General features: G+C 38.9%; 1 protein-coding gene across 1 annotated transcript; it reads left to right on the top strand.

Annotated features, from left to right (window-relative positions):
• The first annotated feature begins 1,264 nt into the window (after positions 1-1,264).
• Positions 1,265-5,292, top strand: LOC144635850 (stAR-related lipid transfer protein 6-like). Its single transcript, XM_078494972.1, has 4 exons — positions 1,265-1,423; positions 1,885-1,962; positions 2,214-2,291; positions 3,417-5,292. The coding sequence occupies exons 1-4, from the start codon at positions 1,280-1,282 to the stop codon at positions 3,522-3,524; spliced, it is 408 nt and encodes a 135-aa protein (XP_078351098.1). The 5' UTR covers positions 1,265-1,279; the 3' UTR covers positions 3,525-5,292.
• Positions 5,293-16,179: the final 10,887 nt, after the last annotated feature.

Here is a 16,179-nt window from a genome sequence, read left to right as displayed (position 1 = left end):
GGAACTGGTCAATAAGTACAGGGGGGGGTGGGCCGGAGCAGAAAGGGGGTGGGTCATCAGTTTTTGAGCCCTCAAAAAGGGGTGGGTTATGTAATTTTGATATACACGTAGGGGGTGGGTCATCTTATTTATTCACTGACTTTGAACTGTTATAGTTCCAAGACAAGTTGTATTCATCAGTATGTAAAATTGATAAATTTCTCCATGTGAGCAGTTTTAAATGAATTTCTTGCGATTTCAAAAGGCCCAAATAACAAAATTTCCCGGGGGAGCATGCCCCCTGACCCCCCTAGATGGCTTGTGGACATAACATCAGTTTTACCTGTCTCTCTTCAATATGCATAGATTCACGCTGGGCTTTAGGCTTTTAATACCAGTAAACTCTTTAGTCAAACACTTTGCAAATATGAATGATCGTGATGGACAATGGTTGTAGTTTCTGTTATTAATTTCTGTTTAAAAATATGAACTCTTCTATAATTGATTATGAGTTAATATTACATACTTATTCAGTTTTTTGCATATGTTTGTGTCTTAATTTCCCCATGGACTTTACACAGTGAAAATAGGTTGAAAACTTACAAAAGGCTAGTATAAGAAGTGATAAATTCAACCTTCTTTGGTGTGTTAAGAAATGAAAAAAGATGTAAGTGGAACAGCAGTGTCCATCAGGGAAAATGACTATATAGGGAATTCCACTTTAAAAGCTGAAGACAAATCAAAACCCCCAAACCCTAACAGATGATAAAGAAATAATGATTGGTCCCTTGATTTTTTTAGCAAAGGGGGTGGGTCATGTAATTTTCAACCCCCTATCAGGGGTGGGTCAGTCAGTTTTGACCCAGAAAGAAGGGGTGGGTCACAATTTTTTTAGCCACCACTTTTCCAATTGCTCCGGCCCACCCCCCCTGGTACTTATTGACCAGTCCCTAAAGCCAGAAATTCAATTCGCGATGGAGCCTTCAGGCTTCTTTGCAGTTACTTAGATTGCAAACATAGCTAGGAAAGCCATTTCTTCGATTTACAAAGCAGTGCAATGGGTTTATATTGAACTGTTAGATAGATGTTTCGTTTAAATGAACAAAAATCGCTATAGCACATGTAATTACGGTTAAGTTTTGCCTGATTGGTTAAGACATCAACACTGTCGTTCAACCGATTTTCTTTAGCAGTCACAAGCTAGCCAAACAAACAACCAAAGTTTGCACCACATTTTCCTTCGAAAGTGGTTGAAAACGGCTCTAGTGCAGCTATCGTCACAAGTATTTCTTACCAAATAATGGTAGTATTTCTCACAGTCTTCTTCCAGGGGATTTATTGCTTTTTTATTTTCGTCTTTTCAGTTTATTATCATCACGAAACAACACAATGCTTCGTGAAGCAGTCCCGCGATTTCGTTGTGTTGACAGCGGAACGGGTCGAGGTAAGATTGCACTGGTGTTGAAATGATGTGAAATGTGAAGTATAATACCAACCCTTTCCCAAGATAGGCTTTTATGTGTGATCACTGTAAAAATTGACAGCATAATCGTGGAAATGGGAATTAGCAAAACAATCATAGCTGTACATCAAATCAACGCAATGGACAAGGCAAGTTCTACCTGACAACTGTGATCTCTCTATATTAAGCTAAGATGAGTTAACACCAGCCTTCAGCCCTGTGTAAATATCTTTGTCACAAATTCTTTAAGCCTTGTGTAGTTTGGGTCCCAAATAAGGGAAACGAAGTAGTACACAACCTGGTTCCCAGGGTCTCTCTTTCCCTGTCCACCAGAGGGAGAGAGAGAGAGTGGGGCGGGGAGAAAGCGACCTTAGGAACGAGGTTGGATAATTAAAATGTTTAAAAAATGCGAAAGTTGAAAGTTGGTGATTTTTTTTTCGTAGCCTGAAAGATACGTACTAGCTGCAACGTCAATCGAGATACCAGAGTTACCACCTACCAAGGAAATCATAAGAGGAAAGGTAGGTCAAGACAATTTTTAAGCCAGTGTTTATAGAGCCGCATAGCCGGATTGAGATATCCGAGCGTGAGCCGATCATTGCACGAAGCATCGTCGTGTTGGCGAATGCTCCCGATTGTTCCCACCATTTTTCATTTGAAAAACAAATCTGCCGAAAGGGAATTTTTCTGCCTTCAAAGAACCGGAAGATGAAAATCACAGAAAAACGAAAAATGTCTCACTTCTGATAGGTCTTTTTATGTCTCTTTCCAGATTCATTCCAGTGGTTGGATAATTGAGCCCGTGCTAAAAAATGGTCAGCTGTATTCTATGGTGTCTTATCTTTGTCAGGTAATACTCGTAAAGTGTTTTCGTGTGACGTCATGACCGCCATTTTGGAATGATTTTTTTGGAAAAACAAGTTCTGTTTCAAAGTGCAGTTTTAAAGCAGTAATTGCGGGCCCAAGAGAGGCCCGCAACCCTAATCTTGACAGTGACCGGCGGATTGCGTATAACGCGTACGCGCCACGTTTCTAAAAGACTAGCTGCAAAGCGGAAGTTGAGAATTTTGTTCTTCCACCAAGAACGATCAGAATGCGAAAAATGTGTCAATCACAACAGTGTCGAAACACCGGAAGTTGAAAATCTGTTCATCAAGACGATAAGAATGCGAAAAATGTGTCAATGTCAACAGTTTGTCACATAAGATCGAGGCTTCTGTCAGATGGAAAAACATTACGTTTTGCAGACGTTGTTCAGGCGTTGGTTTTGAGAAGATTTGCTGTGTTTGTATCACAGATAAACCACGGCAAAACGAATGATTCCAAAAACGGTTAATTTTGAAAAATTCCTTACAACACTGACAACATAGCGAGTTCACCGGCAGAGGAAAATCACATCTTAATTGCACCGCGTTACTTTTGTCCAGTGATTTATCAACACCGTCTGAAAATTTTTCGACTTGTTGGAATAATTGCCGTGAAAATGAGGTGACCTAAGTTATTTGTTCTAATCTTCCACCATGAACGGTTGCATTGCAAAAGGATCCGAAAATGTATAGTTCAAACAGGAAGTTGAGAATTTTTTTTTCTCCACAAAGAACGATTAGAATGCGAAAACAAAAAGTTGTCGAGGCCCGCACTTTCTAACCTGTGGTTACCACTAGTGTATTATTTTTACTACTTGAAGATGCACATAATGCAAAAAAAGGAAAATCAAATCAAATCAAATAAGCTATAAACGTGTGATTTAAGACAAAACTTCGGTTAAAAAAAAATCGAACAGAAACTGCGCAGATTCCCTTGAAGATGTTTTTGCAGATTTAAATTAATAATTAAAATATTGTCTGTTATCTCAAACAGAAATTAAGGTATTTCTTCTTTCCTTTGGAGATTATAGAAATTTCAGTCACTCTTAGGGGATGTTGGTTTCGTGATTTTTAATCTGCATTCTTGATATTTATTCACTGTCTTGTAGGTTGACTTTGGAGGCGTTGTTCCTGCAAGGCTCTTGAATCTCGTCGCCCGTCGCCAGCCGCTTTGTATTGCTTACCTCAGAGAGTACTTAGAGAAAATGGAGAGATGAACTCGGCTTATAACGAGTTATAACAAGAATATCTTGGGCTACAAGACCTGAAGATTTCACTTCAAGCCAAACAAAAATGATTACTGGTGTTGTTACTGAATGTATCCAATACTCAAGTGCTGTTTCGTCAAAATTTCTTTGAAAGTCCGGAGGGTTCCGACTACTAATTTTGACCAATTATATAACAGAGCTGTTTATCGTGTTGGTACCGAGGAGTTCCAGGGTTTTATTGTCCGTACTCCCGGAATGACGTCACGTCAACTTGTCCTATTAAGGATGAACATAGGTCATGTTACTTAGCAACTTAGCTGACCAAATACGAGATCCCAGCGGGCGCACGGACACTTGATTCTCGCTGGTGGGATTTTGATCTAAAACTACTTTTGTTTTATTTTTATTTCTGTTTTATATATTTTTACAAGTCACAATAAGGCTGGCTATTTTCGCCAGTTGTTATCACGATTAGTTTCAATAATAGATATTTTTATTTTTGTGAAAAAATTCTCTCTTCAAAAGGGAGTAACACACTTAATCCATTATTTGCAAGTTGATTCAAAAATCCATATTACGTGAAGTTGTTCCATTTAATGCAAAGCATCCTCTCCATAATGCGGGAGCCTGAAAAACGCAAAGAATTGAAATCTTTATCTGCGTCGGTTAAAGAAAATCGACGAGAAGTGTCTATAGCCGTTTTCACACTAGAGACGGATAGCCTAAGTCGTTAGAAGCGAAGTTAAACTCCTCAGATAGAAAACTTTTCCCAATGTAATAGCAAGATACCGGTTTGGACGTATAACTCGCCCGATTTTATCCATCTACGTTTGCTTTGGAGGGATACTTAGTTTAAAATTGTATTCGTATTGTTTTCACTCCGGACGAGTTAGTCATTTAATATGGACAAATCGTACGAGACAAACTATCAATCTCTATTATGAAAACAGCCACTGGCAATGATATCAAATAAAGTTTATGCTGTATTCGAAAATTTTATTAAAATAGATTAACTTTATATGATCCTTTTCGATTGTGTAAGATTTCTTTACAGTTCCAAAGCCGGCAAGATAGTTGCATACGTTTCTTTTTCATAAAATGATCAGTTCTTTCACATTATTAGAGATAAAGTGCATGCGCCTTGAACTGATGATTGTGGTTACTCGTTTGCCGTGCTTTCTAAACGCTGGCCGATCAATCAATAGCGACAAATGTACCAATAAAAACAAAATTGAATATGAAGTAAATAAAATAAAATGATTATGGCAATAAATGTTTGTAATTATTTTTTGAGACAATTGAAATTTTTCGGAAAAACGACAACCCAGCAACTTCCGCCATTTGTGGAAATATTTAGTCACAGGTCATCTATCGATAGCATCGGGGAGCTTTTAAAGTAAATATATATATGCATGCATACATAAACAATTCCCAAATGAGAGATATAGTTCAAATAATGACTCAAATATTTTATTGTGTTTTAATCCTTTAATAGCTGTGTCTAAATAACAGTATTAGTTCGGCGTCTTCAGTTTAACTCTATTGTGTCATGAAAACTTTGACGTTTAACAACTTTATGCATTTAGTGATTTTTTTGTTATGTACATCAACATATGTAATAGTTTTGAAGAAATATAAGGTGTATGTGCTATAGTTTCTGATGCTTAATAATAACATAATAAAGAACGTAATTAATTTTGGCTTATGGTTGTGAATGGCGACTAATTAAACAGCTAAGTTTAGTTCTGAACAATCTAAATTAAAACGCTGTTGTTACTCTTTTGTGTAGCTAAAAAATCTTGAAAGCGGAGAAGCATTAAGAGTATAAAGTTGTTTTGGTTCATTTCGCAATTGCTAGATAGTTCTAAAGTTTGTACATTACTATAATTTTACCAGCGACGATATATGCATGCAAAAATCCTATCCGAACTGTGGCCTGACTAGAAAAACTTATAACACGGTACAGTGGAACTCAAATTGACTAACAAAGTACAGTCAACTCTCGCCTTGCGGACACCTTCGAAACCTGCCTCCAGCTGTCCGTCTTATGTCCGTCTTATACGGAGTTTAGTTACAGTTTAGTTGGCCCGCCACTGCCTGCTTCCTGTGTAGAAACTGAACACGAATAGCCCAAAGCTAGGGCTCAGAGCTATGACAGGTCACCAGTTTTTGAAGGAATAGATTATTGTTGATAACAAGTTGACAAAATTTGTATCTGAAAGTACTTCTCAACAAAATAACATTCTGGGCCTAGTTGTTTGAAGGGCAGATACATGTAGGTCACATCTGTTTCAAACTGAAGGTGAAAATCTTTTAACAATTTGCAATTTATTAAAAAACAATTTGGTATTTATTAAAAAAATCCCAATAAATAAATTTTAGCTGTAAGTTAAAAGAATTGTTCTAGTCTTAGCCGAACAACTTTGAAGGGTTTAATTAAGTTTTGTTGTTGTCGTTTGTTGTTGCTGAGGGCGGGGGGCGTTACATGTATTAAAGGCTACACAAAAGGCTAGGAACTGGCCTGGACCTGAACGAGATGCTCCCATTTACACATTATCTTTCCTCAGTGTTTATAGGCATTGTTTCAGGTTCAAAGAGTAATATTTTTATCTTTGCCCAAGATCTCGTGGTGAACGAAATTTGAACTTTGATCGTCACGGGCACCGAAAGTCGCGAGTTTACCGGAAGTATTCTTTTTCGTTTTCTGTTGACTGTAGATGTTCGTGGGCTCATAATCAGCCTTCGAACTCTGACATACGGCGAAGGTAGTGCGAAGGAATTCTGCTTGTTGAGAGGCAATGTTCTCTCTTTTGTGGCTTTTATATCTGTTTTTGACAAGCGTAGTAGTTGCATTTTTCACCTTTGCGCTGTTCTTTCGAAAGGTGAGTCAATTCAAACCTCTTGCTCTGAATTTTTATGCAAGTTTTTAGTCGATCAAAGATCAGCTGAGCGCATGCTATAGAGTTTGTGATCAAGTTTGCCGCACAAATGATTCTTTCATAAAACTTCACAGGGAAATCTGCAAGATACGACACCTGCACAGGACAAAGTAAAATTTATTAAGAAGGTACGTGTTTTGATCATTAAAATGTTGTTTACTGCATTGCAATCAATCCTTGCATAATATTCAAAGCGAAATGATTCGAATCAAGAGCGATTTGTGAAATTATTTAGTAAGCTGCACCGTTCCTTTGTTTACTAATTTTGATTTTCGTGACAAAATTATGTCTTTGCAATTGCTAATCATTTTACTAGTAAAAGAGTTTTTGCGACAAGCGAACAAGCCCCAGCGCAGTTCGCTTGGCGCAAATCTAATGTTGGTGCAATCTCGAGCCCAGAGTCCATCCATGTCGGTCAGCGGTACGGGACGGACTCTGGGAAACTGGAATTGATGGGTGCTTACCATTTAGCCAAAAAATCCGGAAATTTCGGTTTGAAGTCAAATGGTAAGGTAATTTTCCGGAAATTCCATTCGGAAATTGTGGACTACCTCTAGAAGTACTCCACTTTTTCCGTTCGGAACGGAACATCGGAAATTTCCTTACCATTTGAACGAATCTTCCGTTTCCAGGCCCTTTTTAGCACTTTCGCGCGGTTTTACTCGTGTTTTATACAATAGATTTATTATGGCGTCTTTACTGTGACCAATTTAGAACGTGTATGTTCACCTCGACCATAGAAATGTCAGCACTTTTTTTAACAGGAGATAAAAGCTGCCTGCCTCTGGTATTCCACGTTGGAATTGTTCATGTGTTCATATTTTTTCTCGGGACAGAATCTAGCTCGGCCGTACCAATTTTCACTCGACTGCGAAATTCACTCGGTGCGTAGGTGGAAACAGTTACCTCAAAATAACCTTGTATTCTGTTTAAATCGCGTCTCATGGAACAGCTGACGGCAGTAAAAGGCATCAGCCCATCTTATTCGTCGAAAAGTTTGTTTTCTACCTCAAAATATCCAGCTACATCGACAGAAAACAACACTGAATTTGGCGCTTGATCGAGTGAGCGGGATGGAACGCCTGGTAGAATAATGGTAAGCGAAATCTCATCCGGTTGGTCGGCATATTCGGAAAATCGCTTACCATTATGCAACGGTCGCACCAACCGGATTTTTCTTACAAATGGTAAGCACCCGATCAGTTCAATTTCAGGTCGATTTCAGGTAGAACCTTGGTCTTCCGGTTTTTATTGCGCATGCTCTCAGGTCTAAGCGGAAGTAAATTTCCCAGAACGGAAGTAAATCGAGAAAGTTGAACTATTTCTAACACAGTATCGACAAAACTGGTGTTTATCGAAGCAACAAAAGTAACAAAAATGTTCTGCAGTTAACAAAAGAGAGAGTCAACAAAAGAGCGTCTGGTGTTTTGATTTCCGTTAGTCTCTTTCTTGAGCATACTGCTATATTGGTTTTAAATCAAAGATCTTGCTTGCCTTCCAAGACTCCGCCGGACTGTGCCGGTGTGCATGTGTTCGTTGTTGTTTTGCGGACGACAGTGAAGAAATTTACATAATGCACAACGCACGGACAAGCTATTGTTCTGTTGATAAAAATTTTTGTTTGGCGACTTTCGTATGTTTCAAAGGCTTCTCGCTGACAGCGCATCTTTTCATGATAGATTGCATGTTTTCGAGCAAATAATTTTTTCCTTGTCGAATGGCGGTAATATTAATAAAGACGTTAAAGGCCACACCGGTCAACACTATTCAAACGGTGTAATTAGCATTTCGGCGACTCAGCTCGTGCACACATTCACGCAATTCACGTGCACACAATTGTACAATTCCTTTTTTCAGCAAAACAACAACGCGTAATGTTCAAATTCTGCGTTATTAGTTATTATTTTGAATCGAGCACTCTCTGCGATATTCAGTTTTTCAACCGTAACGGAGATTTGAAAGAAAACAGTAGTTCTAGCGAGATTTGTAAGTCAACTATAAATTGAGTTTTCAATCGACCTTGTCCTTGGTGACGCCGTCGTTGTTGTTTTAAAACTCCGCTCAGAATTGAGGAAGGAAGTCCTTTTTTATTCAAGTTATCTTTTGAGTTCAAAAAGAATGGTAGAATTAGAAAATACTTCATTTATGAAGCGCCATATGACGAGTTCTTAGGTGTTTTACAAAATTAAGGTGATACACCTGAACATTTGACCATGGAAAACAAAAAATGTTTTTCCAGGGTTTCCGGTTTGGTTTACTTCCGGGGAAGATTTTCAGACTTCCGTGTTGATTTCTATTGTTCTGTGAGGACCAGTAGGCAACTGAATTAATATTCAGTTTCCCAGAGTGAGTCCCGGCGACCCTACCGCTGACCAACCGCTGACGGATCGCGCAGCCAGGGGTCACTCTGGGCTCGAGATTGATGTTGGTGAGGAAAGATTTTTTTGACGCTGACTAGCGATTGTCTTATATACTCCTAAAATTCGCGGGCGCTTGTATTGTTTTCGAGCTATATTTGGTATTAAGTGTAATACTCCATAATTTTCGAGCTTTTTTAAAAGTTCGCGGACACCGTACCTCACCGATTTCGCTGAAATTTGGCATGCAGTCTTGTTTTAGGGTCCTAACTACCAAATGTATATTAAAAAGTTTCAATTCTTTTTATTTTGGAAAATATCGAGAAGGCCGATTTGAAGCGTCCGTGACGGCCCGCCAACATGGCGGATCGAAGGTGTTCTTGTTACTTCGACACTGAACCTGCCGTCACAGTTTCTCGATCATACTTGGTATAGTTATAAAGAACTATCTTTCTTCTTTCTATATATCAAAATAGATTCGGCAAATGTTGAGTTTGGATGATCAACGGCCAAGAAGTTCGAAGGTATGTTAACGATGTTTTGAACAGTCTCAAATTTAATACAAAATGAAAGGCTTATAACTCCACTGTTATCTCGATTTAGAACAAGCCATTTACCATGAACAAAGCTTGTTCATTGGTGAATTGATTCCATTAATAAAAAAATTGGGGAAATGTAACCGTTAAGAATAAAAAATTATGGAACCTCTAGTAAATTGGCCATTTCAGCGCCATTTCAGCGGATCAGCTCATTTAACAGCAAATAATCGGGAGAAACATGAAAGAGTTACAGTCGTTTATAATAAGCAGTTTTCAGGTATTCTTTGCTTATCTTAAACAAATACCTTATTGTTACTTATTTTCGCGGGTACTTAATTTCGCGAAAATGCAACAGGAATATTTCGCGAGACTTAATTTTCGCGATTTGGCCAAAAATACGTAATTAGCATAAAAAATACAATAGAAATCGTTTAGAATTAATTTTCGCGGGTCTTTAATTTCGCGTTTTTTTGAAAATCGCGAAAATCGCGAAAATTAAGTCCCGCGAAAATAAGTAACAATAAGGTACATAATCTTTGCCAAAGATATGGCGATTTTTGAGCGTACGATCGTTTCTCCAAATTTTTATGTCGGCAACTTTATTTTATTTGTTGTCGAGATTATACGCTGTTGTTATTCAAGTATTCGTTTCACAAGAACTTCTGTTGCTCGCATTTCCCAAATCACTGTTTAAGAAATTGCCCATTCCGTAACAGGGTCATTCTTACTTTTTCTTTAAAAATTACTAGGAAAGCAAGAATGTCATAGAACGGTTTTATACTAGTGAAAATACCTGTCAGACATAACTTCAACTGTTTGTGTTATCTGGCTGTTTTCACAAATATGCAAATTAAGTAATTCTTAAAGTGCCTATCTTTAACTATTTCACGCTTAAAGATTCCTCTAAATCTTTTCGCCTACCTTTTGGCCAAACGAAGTTTTGTGTCTCCAGGCAGAATGCTCGTTATCAGCAATGAAAGTCGAAGAGATACAGAAGCTCGAGTAAAATTCTAACTGCTGTGAAATGAACATCGTTTGAGCTTGACGTTTATTTATAGATTGCGCTCGAGCTCCGTTAATTAAGTTTATTCATTTGGCGATCAGATAAAAATCAATGAATGATCAGAGTTATTAATAAAGTCCATTTCTAAGCACGAGAGACACGGAAGTTTTTTTCAGAAGCATTTATGCATAGAAATACCGATTTATTTTTGAGCGGTAAATCTGCATTTATAATAGCTGGGAGTTTGGGGTGTTTTTTGGTGTTGTTTTTTTTTGAGGGGGCTCGGGGGGGGGGGGAGGGGGTGTGGAAGTGGTGCCTTCGTATCCTCTTTTGTTCTTTTACACAGTGGCCTGAATTGGGAACAGTTCGGGGAATGGATTATCAATTACTCTTCGTTATGCCATGTCACCCCTTAGTGTGGGAGCGCCGCGCCTCAATTCACGATAAAAAATTTATGGCCGCCCGGTCCATTTATGTAGTTCTCAGCCAGGTCTCTCAATAGGCAGGTTACGAGCCTAGTGGCCCATCAGGCCGGAGCTCATACCGGTTTCCGCAACGTGAAGCGACAACGAGTATTTTTTACTCCACCCGGATGGGATGCTATTCCATCGCAGGGTTACCTCCCTTCCCGAAAAGCTAAAGATTGACTGGTAATCATTTTTACACCTGGGTAAGGAAAGGGACTCTGGGAGTTGAGAGGCTTTCCAAAGAACTTAACGCATTGTCCCCCAAAAGCTCTATCCAGGACTGTTTGGTCCAGAGTCCAGCGCAGTGACCATTATTAGGACATCACGCTCCCCAACCGTGTAAGAAAGTGCAAAAATCTGCTTGTATAAGCCCTGGGGTTGAACAGTTTGGTACGAAATGTGGGCTTTTAAATGTGGTAGGTCTTATATCCGTGGTTGGGGTGCGGTGGCTTAAAGCGAAATTAAAAAACTTCTTGTTTTCTGAAAAACGTTTTTATAAACTGATTTGAATTACATTAATGAATTAAAGGGACAGTGTCACCAAGATTTAATAAAATTTAAAACTCTCAAGACGGTAACCTGGTAGGAAAAAAGTGGCCTTAAACTTTGACAGTTGACTTGGAAGAAATATATGGGCCTTGAATTGGGAGGGCTTATGAGAGAAAAGGATAAAAAGGGGGAATTTCACAGAATCTGCTCAACAGCGTACTCTCGAGCAGCTTTCATTTATCTGCCCACTGTCTTTTTCTCTCTCCAGGTTTTAGTAAGGCCAGGCCGCTATGAGTAGATTTACAATTCATATTAACACTTTTTTGAGATTTTTAAATCCCGGTTCGAGCTTTGGGGGATATTGCGTTGAGTTCTTCGGAAAGCCTCTGTACTATCATACCGTATTTACTCGAATAAGCGCCGCCCTCGAATAAGCGCCGCATTTCGGACAAAAAAGTTAATAAGCGCAGCCCCCGGCGCCGCAGTCCCGATGGGGCGCTTATTCAAGGAAATCTGTTTAACTAGAAACAGAACTACAAAGCAACTCTTAAACAAACTTGGACATTTCTTTCCATCAAAAGCGACGTTCTGCAGTTCAAAGTGCTTGTTTTACCGCTCAGTTTTTCTATTGAACATTCTTCAGTACAATCTTCAGCAAGAGACGACTTTTGGCAATCAGGGGACCCTATTTTAATAAATGTAAAGGATTAGATTCTTTGTGGCGTCAAACTTTTTAATAAGCGCCGCCCTCGAATAAGCGCCGCACTGGAGGCGTAAAAAATGTAATAAGCGCCGCGGCGCTTATTCGAGTAATTACGGTAGTCCCTTTCTTCACCTAGGTCGACGATAAGCACATACGTGATGTAAGTCATGACGCATCACGAGAGGTGTCCTTATGGAGAGGTTCGACTTTAATAATAAAAAAAAGTCCGAGATAACAAAAACAGCCAAGTTCTCACCTGCTTTTTTTTGTAAAAATCTGGACGAAAAACATTTGTATCTTTTAACTTGCCCTAAAAAGAATTGATTCGAAATTCATTTCAAATCAATGAGGAAAATGAGTTAGCTTCACTGTTATTATGTTGTTCTTGCCGCGAGTAAGCCACGCCTTCTTCGAACACGATAATTACTGATGACACAAACGTAAAGTCATGTTCATTTCAAAATCAGCTCGCATTATGCTTATTAACAGATGAGATCTTTTTTTTCAACATTCAGACCACTGTGTCAGAGATCTAAAGAGGACTCGGAGGCACCACTTCCACCCCCCCTCCCCCCGCCTTCCCACAACAACACCAAAAAAAACCCAAACTCCCAGCTATTATAAATGCAGATTTACCGCTAGAAGCCGAGTATTTTTTTTCCGCGTCAGTCAATAATAAACCGGTATTTCTATGCATAAATGCTTCTGAAACAAACTTCCGTGTCTCTCGTGCTTAGAAATGGACTTTAATAACTCTGATCATTCATTGATTTTTATTTGATCGCCAAATGAATAAACTTAATTAACACATTTAAAAGCCCACATTTCGTACCAAACTGTACAACCCCAGGGCTTATACAAGCAGATTTTTGCACTTTCTTACACGGTTGGGGAGCGTGATGGCCTAATAATGGTCACTGCGCTGGACTCTGGACCAAACAGTCCTGGATAGAGCTTTTGGGGTACAATGCGTTAAGTTCTTTGGAAAGCCTCTCAACTCCCAGAGTCCCTTTCCTTACCCAGGTGTAAAAATGATTACCAGTCAATCTTTAGCTTTTCGGGAAGGGAGGTAACCCTGCGATGGAATAGCATCCCATCCGGGTGGAGTAAAAAATACTCGTTGTCGCTTCACGTTGCGGAAACCGGTATTAGCTCCGGCCTGATGGGCCACTAGGCTCGTAACCTGCCTATTGAGAGACCTGGCTGAGAACTACATAAATGGACCGGGCGGCCATAAATTTTTTATCGTGAATTGAGGCGCGGCGGTCCCACATTAAGGGGTGACATGGCATAACGAAGAGTAATTGATAATCCATTCCCCGAACTGTTCCAAATTCAGGCCACTGTGTAAAGGAACAAAAGAGGATACGAAGGCACCACTTCCACACCCCCCTCCCCCCCCCCCCCCCGAGCCCCCTCAAAAAAAAAACAACACCAAAAAACACCCCCAAACTCCCAGCTATTATATTATAAATGCAGATTTACCGCTCAAAAATGAACCGGTATTTCTATGCATAAATGCTTCTGAAACAAACTTCTGTGTCTCTCGTGCTTAGAAATGGACTTTAATAACTCTGATCATTCATTGATTTTTATCTGATCGCCAAATGAATAAACTTAATTAACGGAGCTCGAGCGCAAGCTATAAATACACGTCAAGCTCAAACGATGTTCATTTCACAGCAGTTAGAATTTTACTCGAGCTTCTGTATCTCTTCGACTTTCATTGCTGATAACGAGCATTCTGCCTGGAGACACAAAACTTCGTTTGGCCAAAAGGTAGGCGAAAAGATTTAGAGGAATCTTTAAGCGTGAAATAGTAAAAGATAGGCACTTTAAGAATTCCTTAATTTGCATATTTGTGAAAACAGCCAGATAACACGAACAGTTGAAGTTATGTCTGACAGGTATTTTCACTAGTATAAAACCGTTCTATGACATTCTTGCTTTCCTAGTAATTTTTAAAGAAAAAGTAAGAATAACCCTGTAACGGAATGGGCAATTTCTTAAACAGTGATTTGGGAAATGCGAGCAACAGAAGTTCTTGTGAAACGAATATTGAATAACAACAGCGTATAAATATCTCGACAACAAATAAAATAAAGTTGCCGACATAAAAATTTGGAGAAACGATCGTACGCTCAAAAATCGCCATATCTTTGGCAAAGATCATGTATTTGTTTAAGATAAGCAAAGAATACATGGAAACTGCTTATTATAAACGACTGTAACCCTTTCATGTTTCTCCCGATTATTTGCTGTTAAATGAGCTGATGCGCTGAAATGGCGCTGAAATGGCCAATTTACTAGAGGTTCCATAATTTTTTATTCTTAACGGTTACATTTCCCCAATTTTTTTATTAATGGAATCAATTCACCAACGAACAAGCTTTGTTCATGGTAAATGGCTAGTTCTAAATCGAGATAACAGTGGAGTTATAAGCCTTTCATTTTGTAGTAAATTTGAGACTGTTCAAAACATAGTTACGTAACATACCTTCGAACTTCTTGGCCGTTGATCATCCAAACTCAACATTTGCCGAATCTATTTTGATATATAGAAAGAAGAAAGATAGTTCTTTATAACTATGCCAAGTATGATCGAGAAACTGTGACGGCAGGTTCAGTGTCGAAGTAACAAGAACACCTTCGATCCGCCATGTTGGCGGGCCGTCACGGACGCTTCAAATCGGCCTTCTCGATATTTTCCAAAATAAAAAGAATTGAAACTTTTTAATATACATTTGGTAGTTTGGACCCTAAAACAAGACTGCATGCCAAATTTCAGCGAAATCGGTGAGGTACGGTGTCCGGCCAAAGTTCGAATCTTATAGACTATGACAATTAAGCATGTGAACAAATGTTCCTGCTCATGTGATTTTAATTAAATTAAGCCATATTTGGTGCAGCGAAACATGCGTTCAATAATTCCATATTCCTTATTTGGCGTGTTCGTACGTGACCGTGTTTTCACGATGTCAACATGTTTTCACATCGCTCATGAGTTTTCTGAGTGGTTAGTGTAAAACGAAGACTGCAAACTGGGGTTAAAATGCAGATTGAGGGTAAAATGAAGACTGCAGACCGGGAGAAAAATGCAGACAGAGGGTAAAGTAACGAAATACGAGTCACAAAGCCTTTTCCCCGCCGACTCCAAAGTTCGAAGGAGTGTATGTCAGATACCGTTTCGCATGAGCGAACATGTGAATGGACTGGCGGTAAATGTTATGCCGACACAAAATGTGTTATTTTTTTTTTACTTTTTATACGGGCTTGACCTTGTGAGACGTTAATAAAGTCTTCTTCGCCAGTAAGCTGGATGAAACTGAACGGTTAACAGCCCTTTCAGGATGCGCCCTTTTGGAAGTAATTTTGTACGCACACGAACTCATGTCGAGGTCCTTTGTTTATCGCTACTTCATGTGTTGCAGCCGGACGTGTCACGAAATCCTCGATCGTCTGCAATTTGCAACGCAATCAAGCAAGTTAACCGCTCGTTATGAACATAAAAGTGTTGTACCTTTTATTTTTTATAAAGTGTTTTATTACGACGGCTAGCGAAGCAAAGCCATTATTTATAACTTTACTGCGGAAGCGTTTAATCTTGAAAGAGCTGTGGCGGTGGAGTAATTTGATCGCTGAACGTGACCTTGCTGTGTCGGCATGGTATAAAGAGAATTATTTTTCTTAATTGTCTGAAACCGTCCAGTTAAATTGGGTTTTCAAAAGTATCAAAAAGTTAATTTGATAGCTTGTGATCAAATAATCTATTTTATATGACATTTATCACCAATTCATTTTCATGATCGCTCATGCGAAGCGTTGTCTAGCGTATATTTCTTCGAAATTTGGAGCCGGCAGGGGAAAATGGCTTTGTGACTCATACTTGATTTTCGTTACTTTACTCCCTGTCTGCATTTTGCCCCTGGTCTGCAGTCTGCATTTTACACTGACCAGATTGAAAAACAATAATTCACATAAAACATAACTCATTTCTAGAATTCACATTCCTGTAGTTTCTTTTCTTTCACAACATTTAAGATAGTTCTATACAAAATACACATGGTCGCACTTCTTAACGTATCGTTATTACTAGTTTATCAACTAAGTGTTGTTCATGAACAAGAAGTGCTTGTGTCGAAGAAACCTCAATAAATAATGGATTAT

The sequence above is a fragment of the Oculina patagonica genome, chromosome 13 (assembly GCF_052425735.1).
Source record: "Oculina patagonica isolate OP01 chromosome 13, crgOcupat, whole genome shotgun sequence".
Classification (NCBI taxonomy): Eukaryota; Metazoa; Cnidaria; class Anthozoa; order Scleractinia; family Oculinidae; genus Oculina; species Oculina patagonica.
This window is presented reverse-complemented; position numbering and strand designations above follow the sequence as displayed.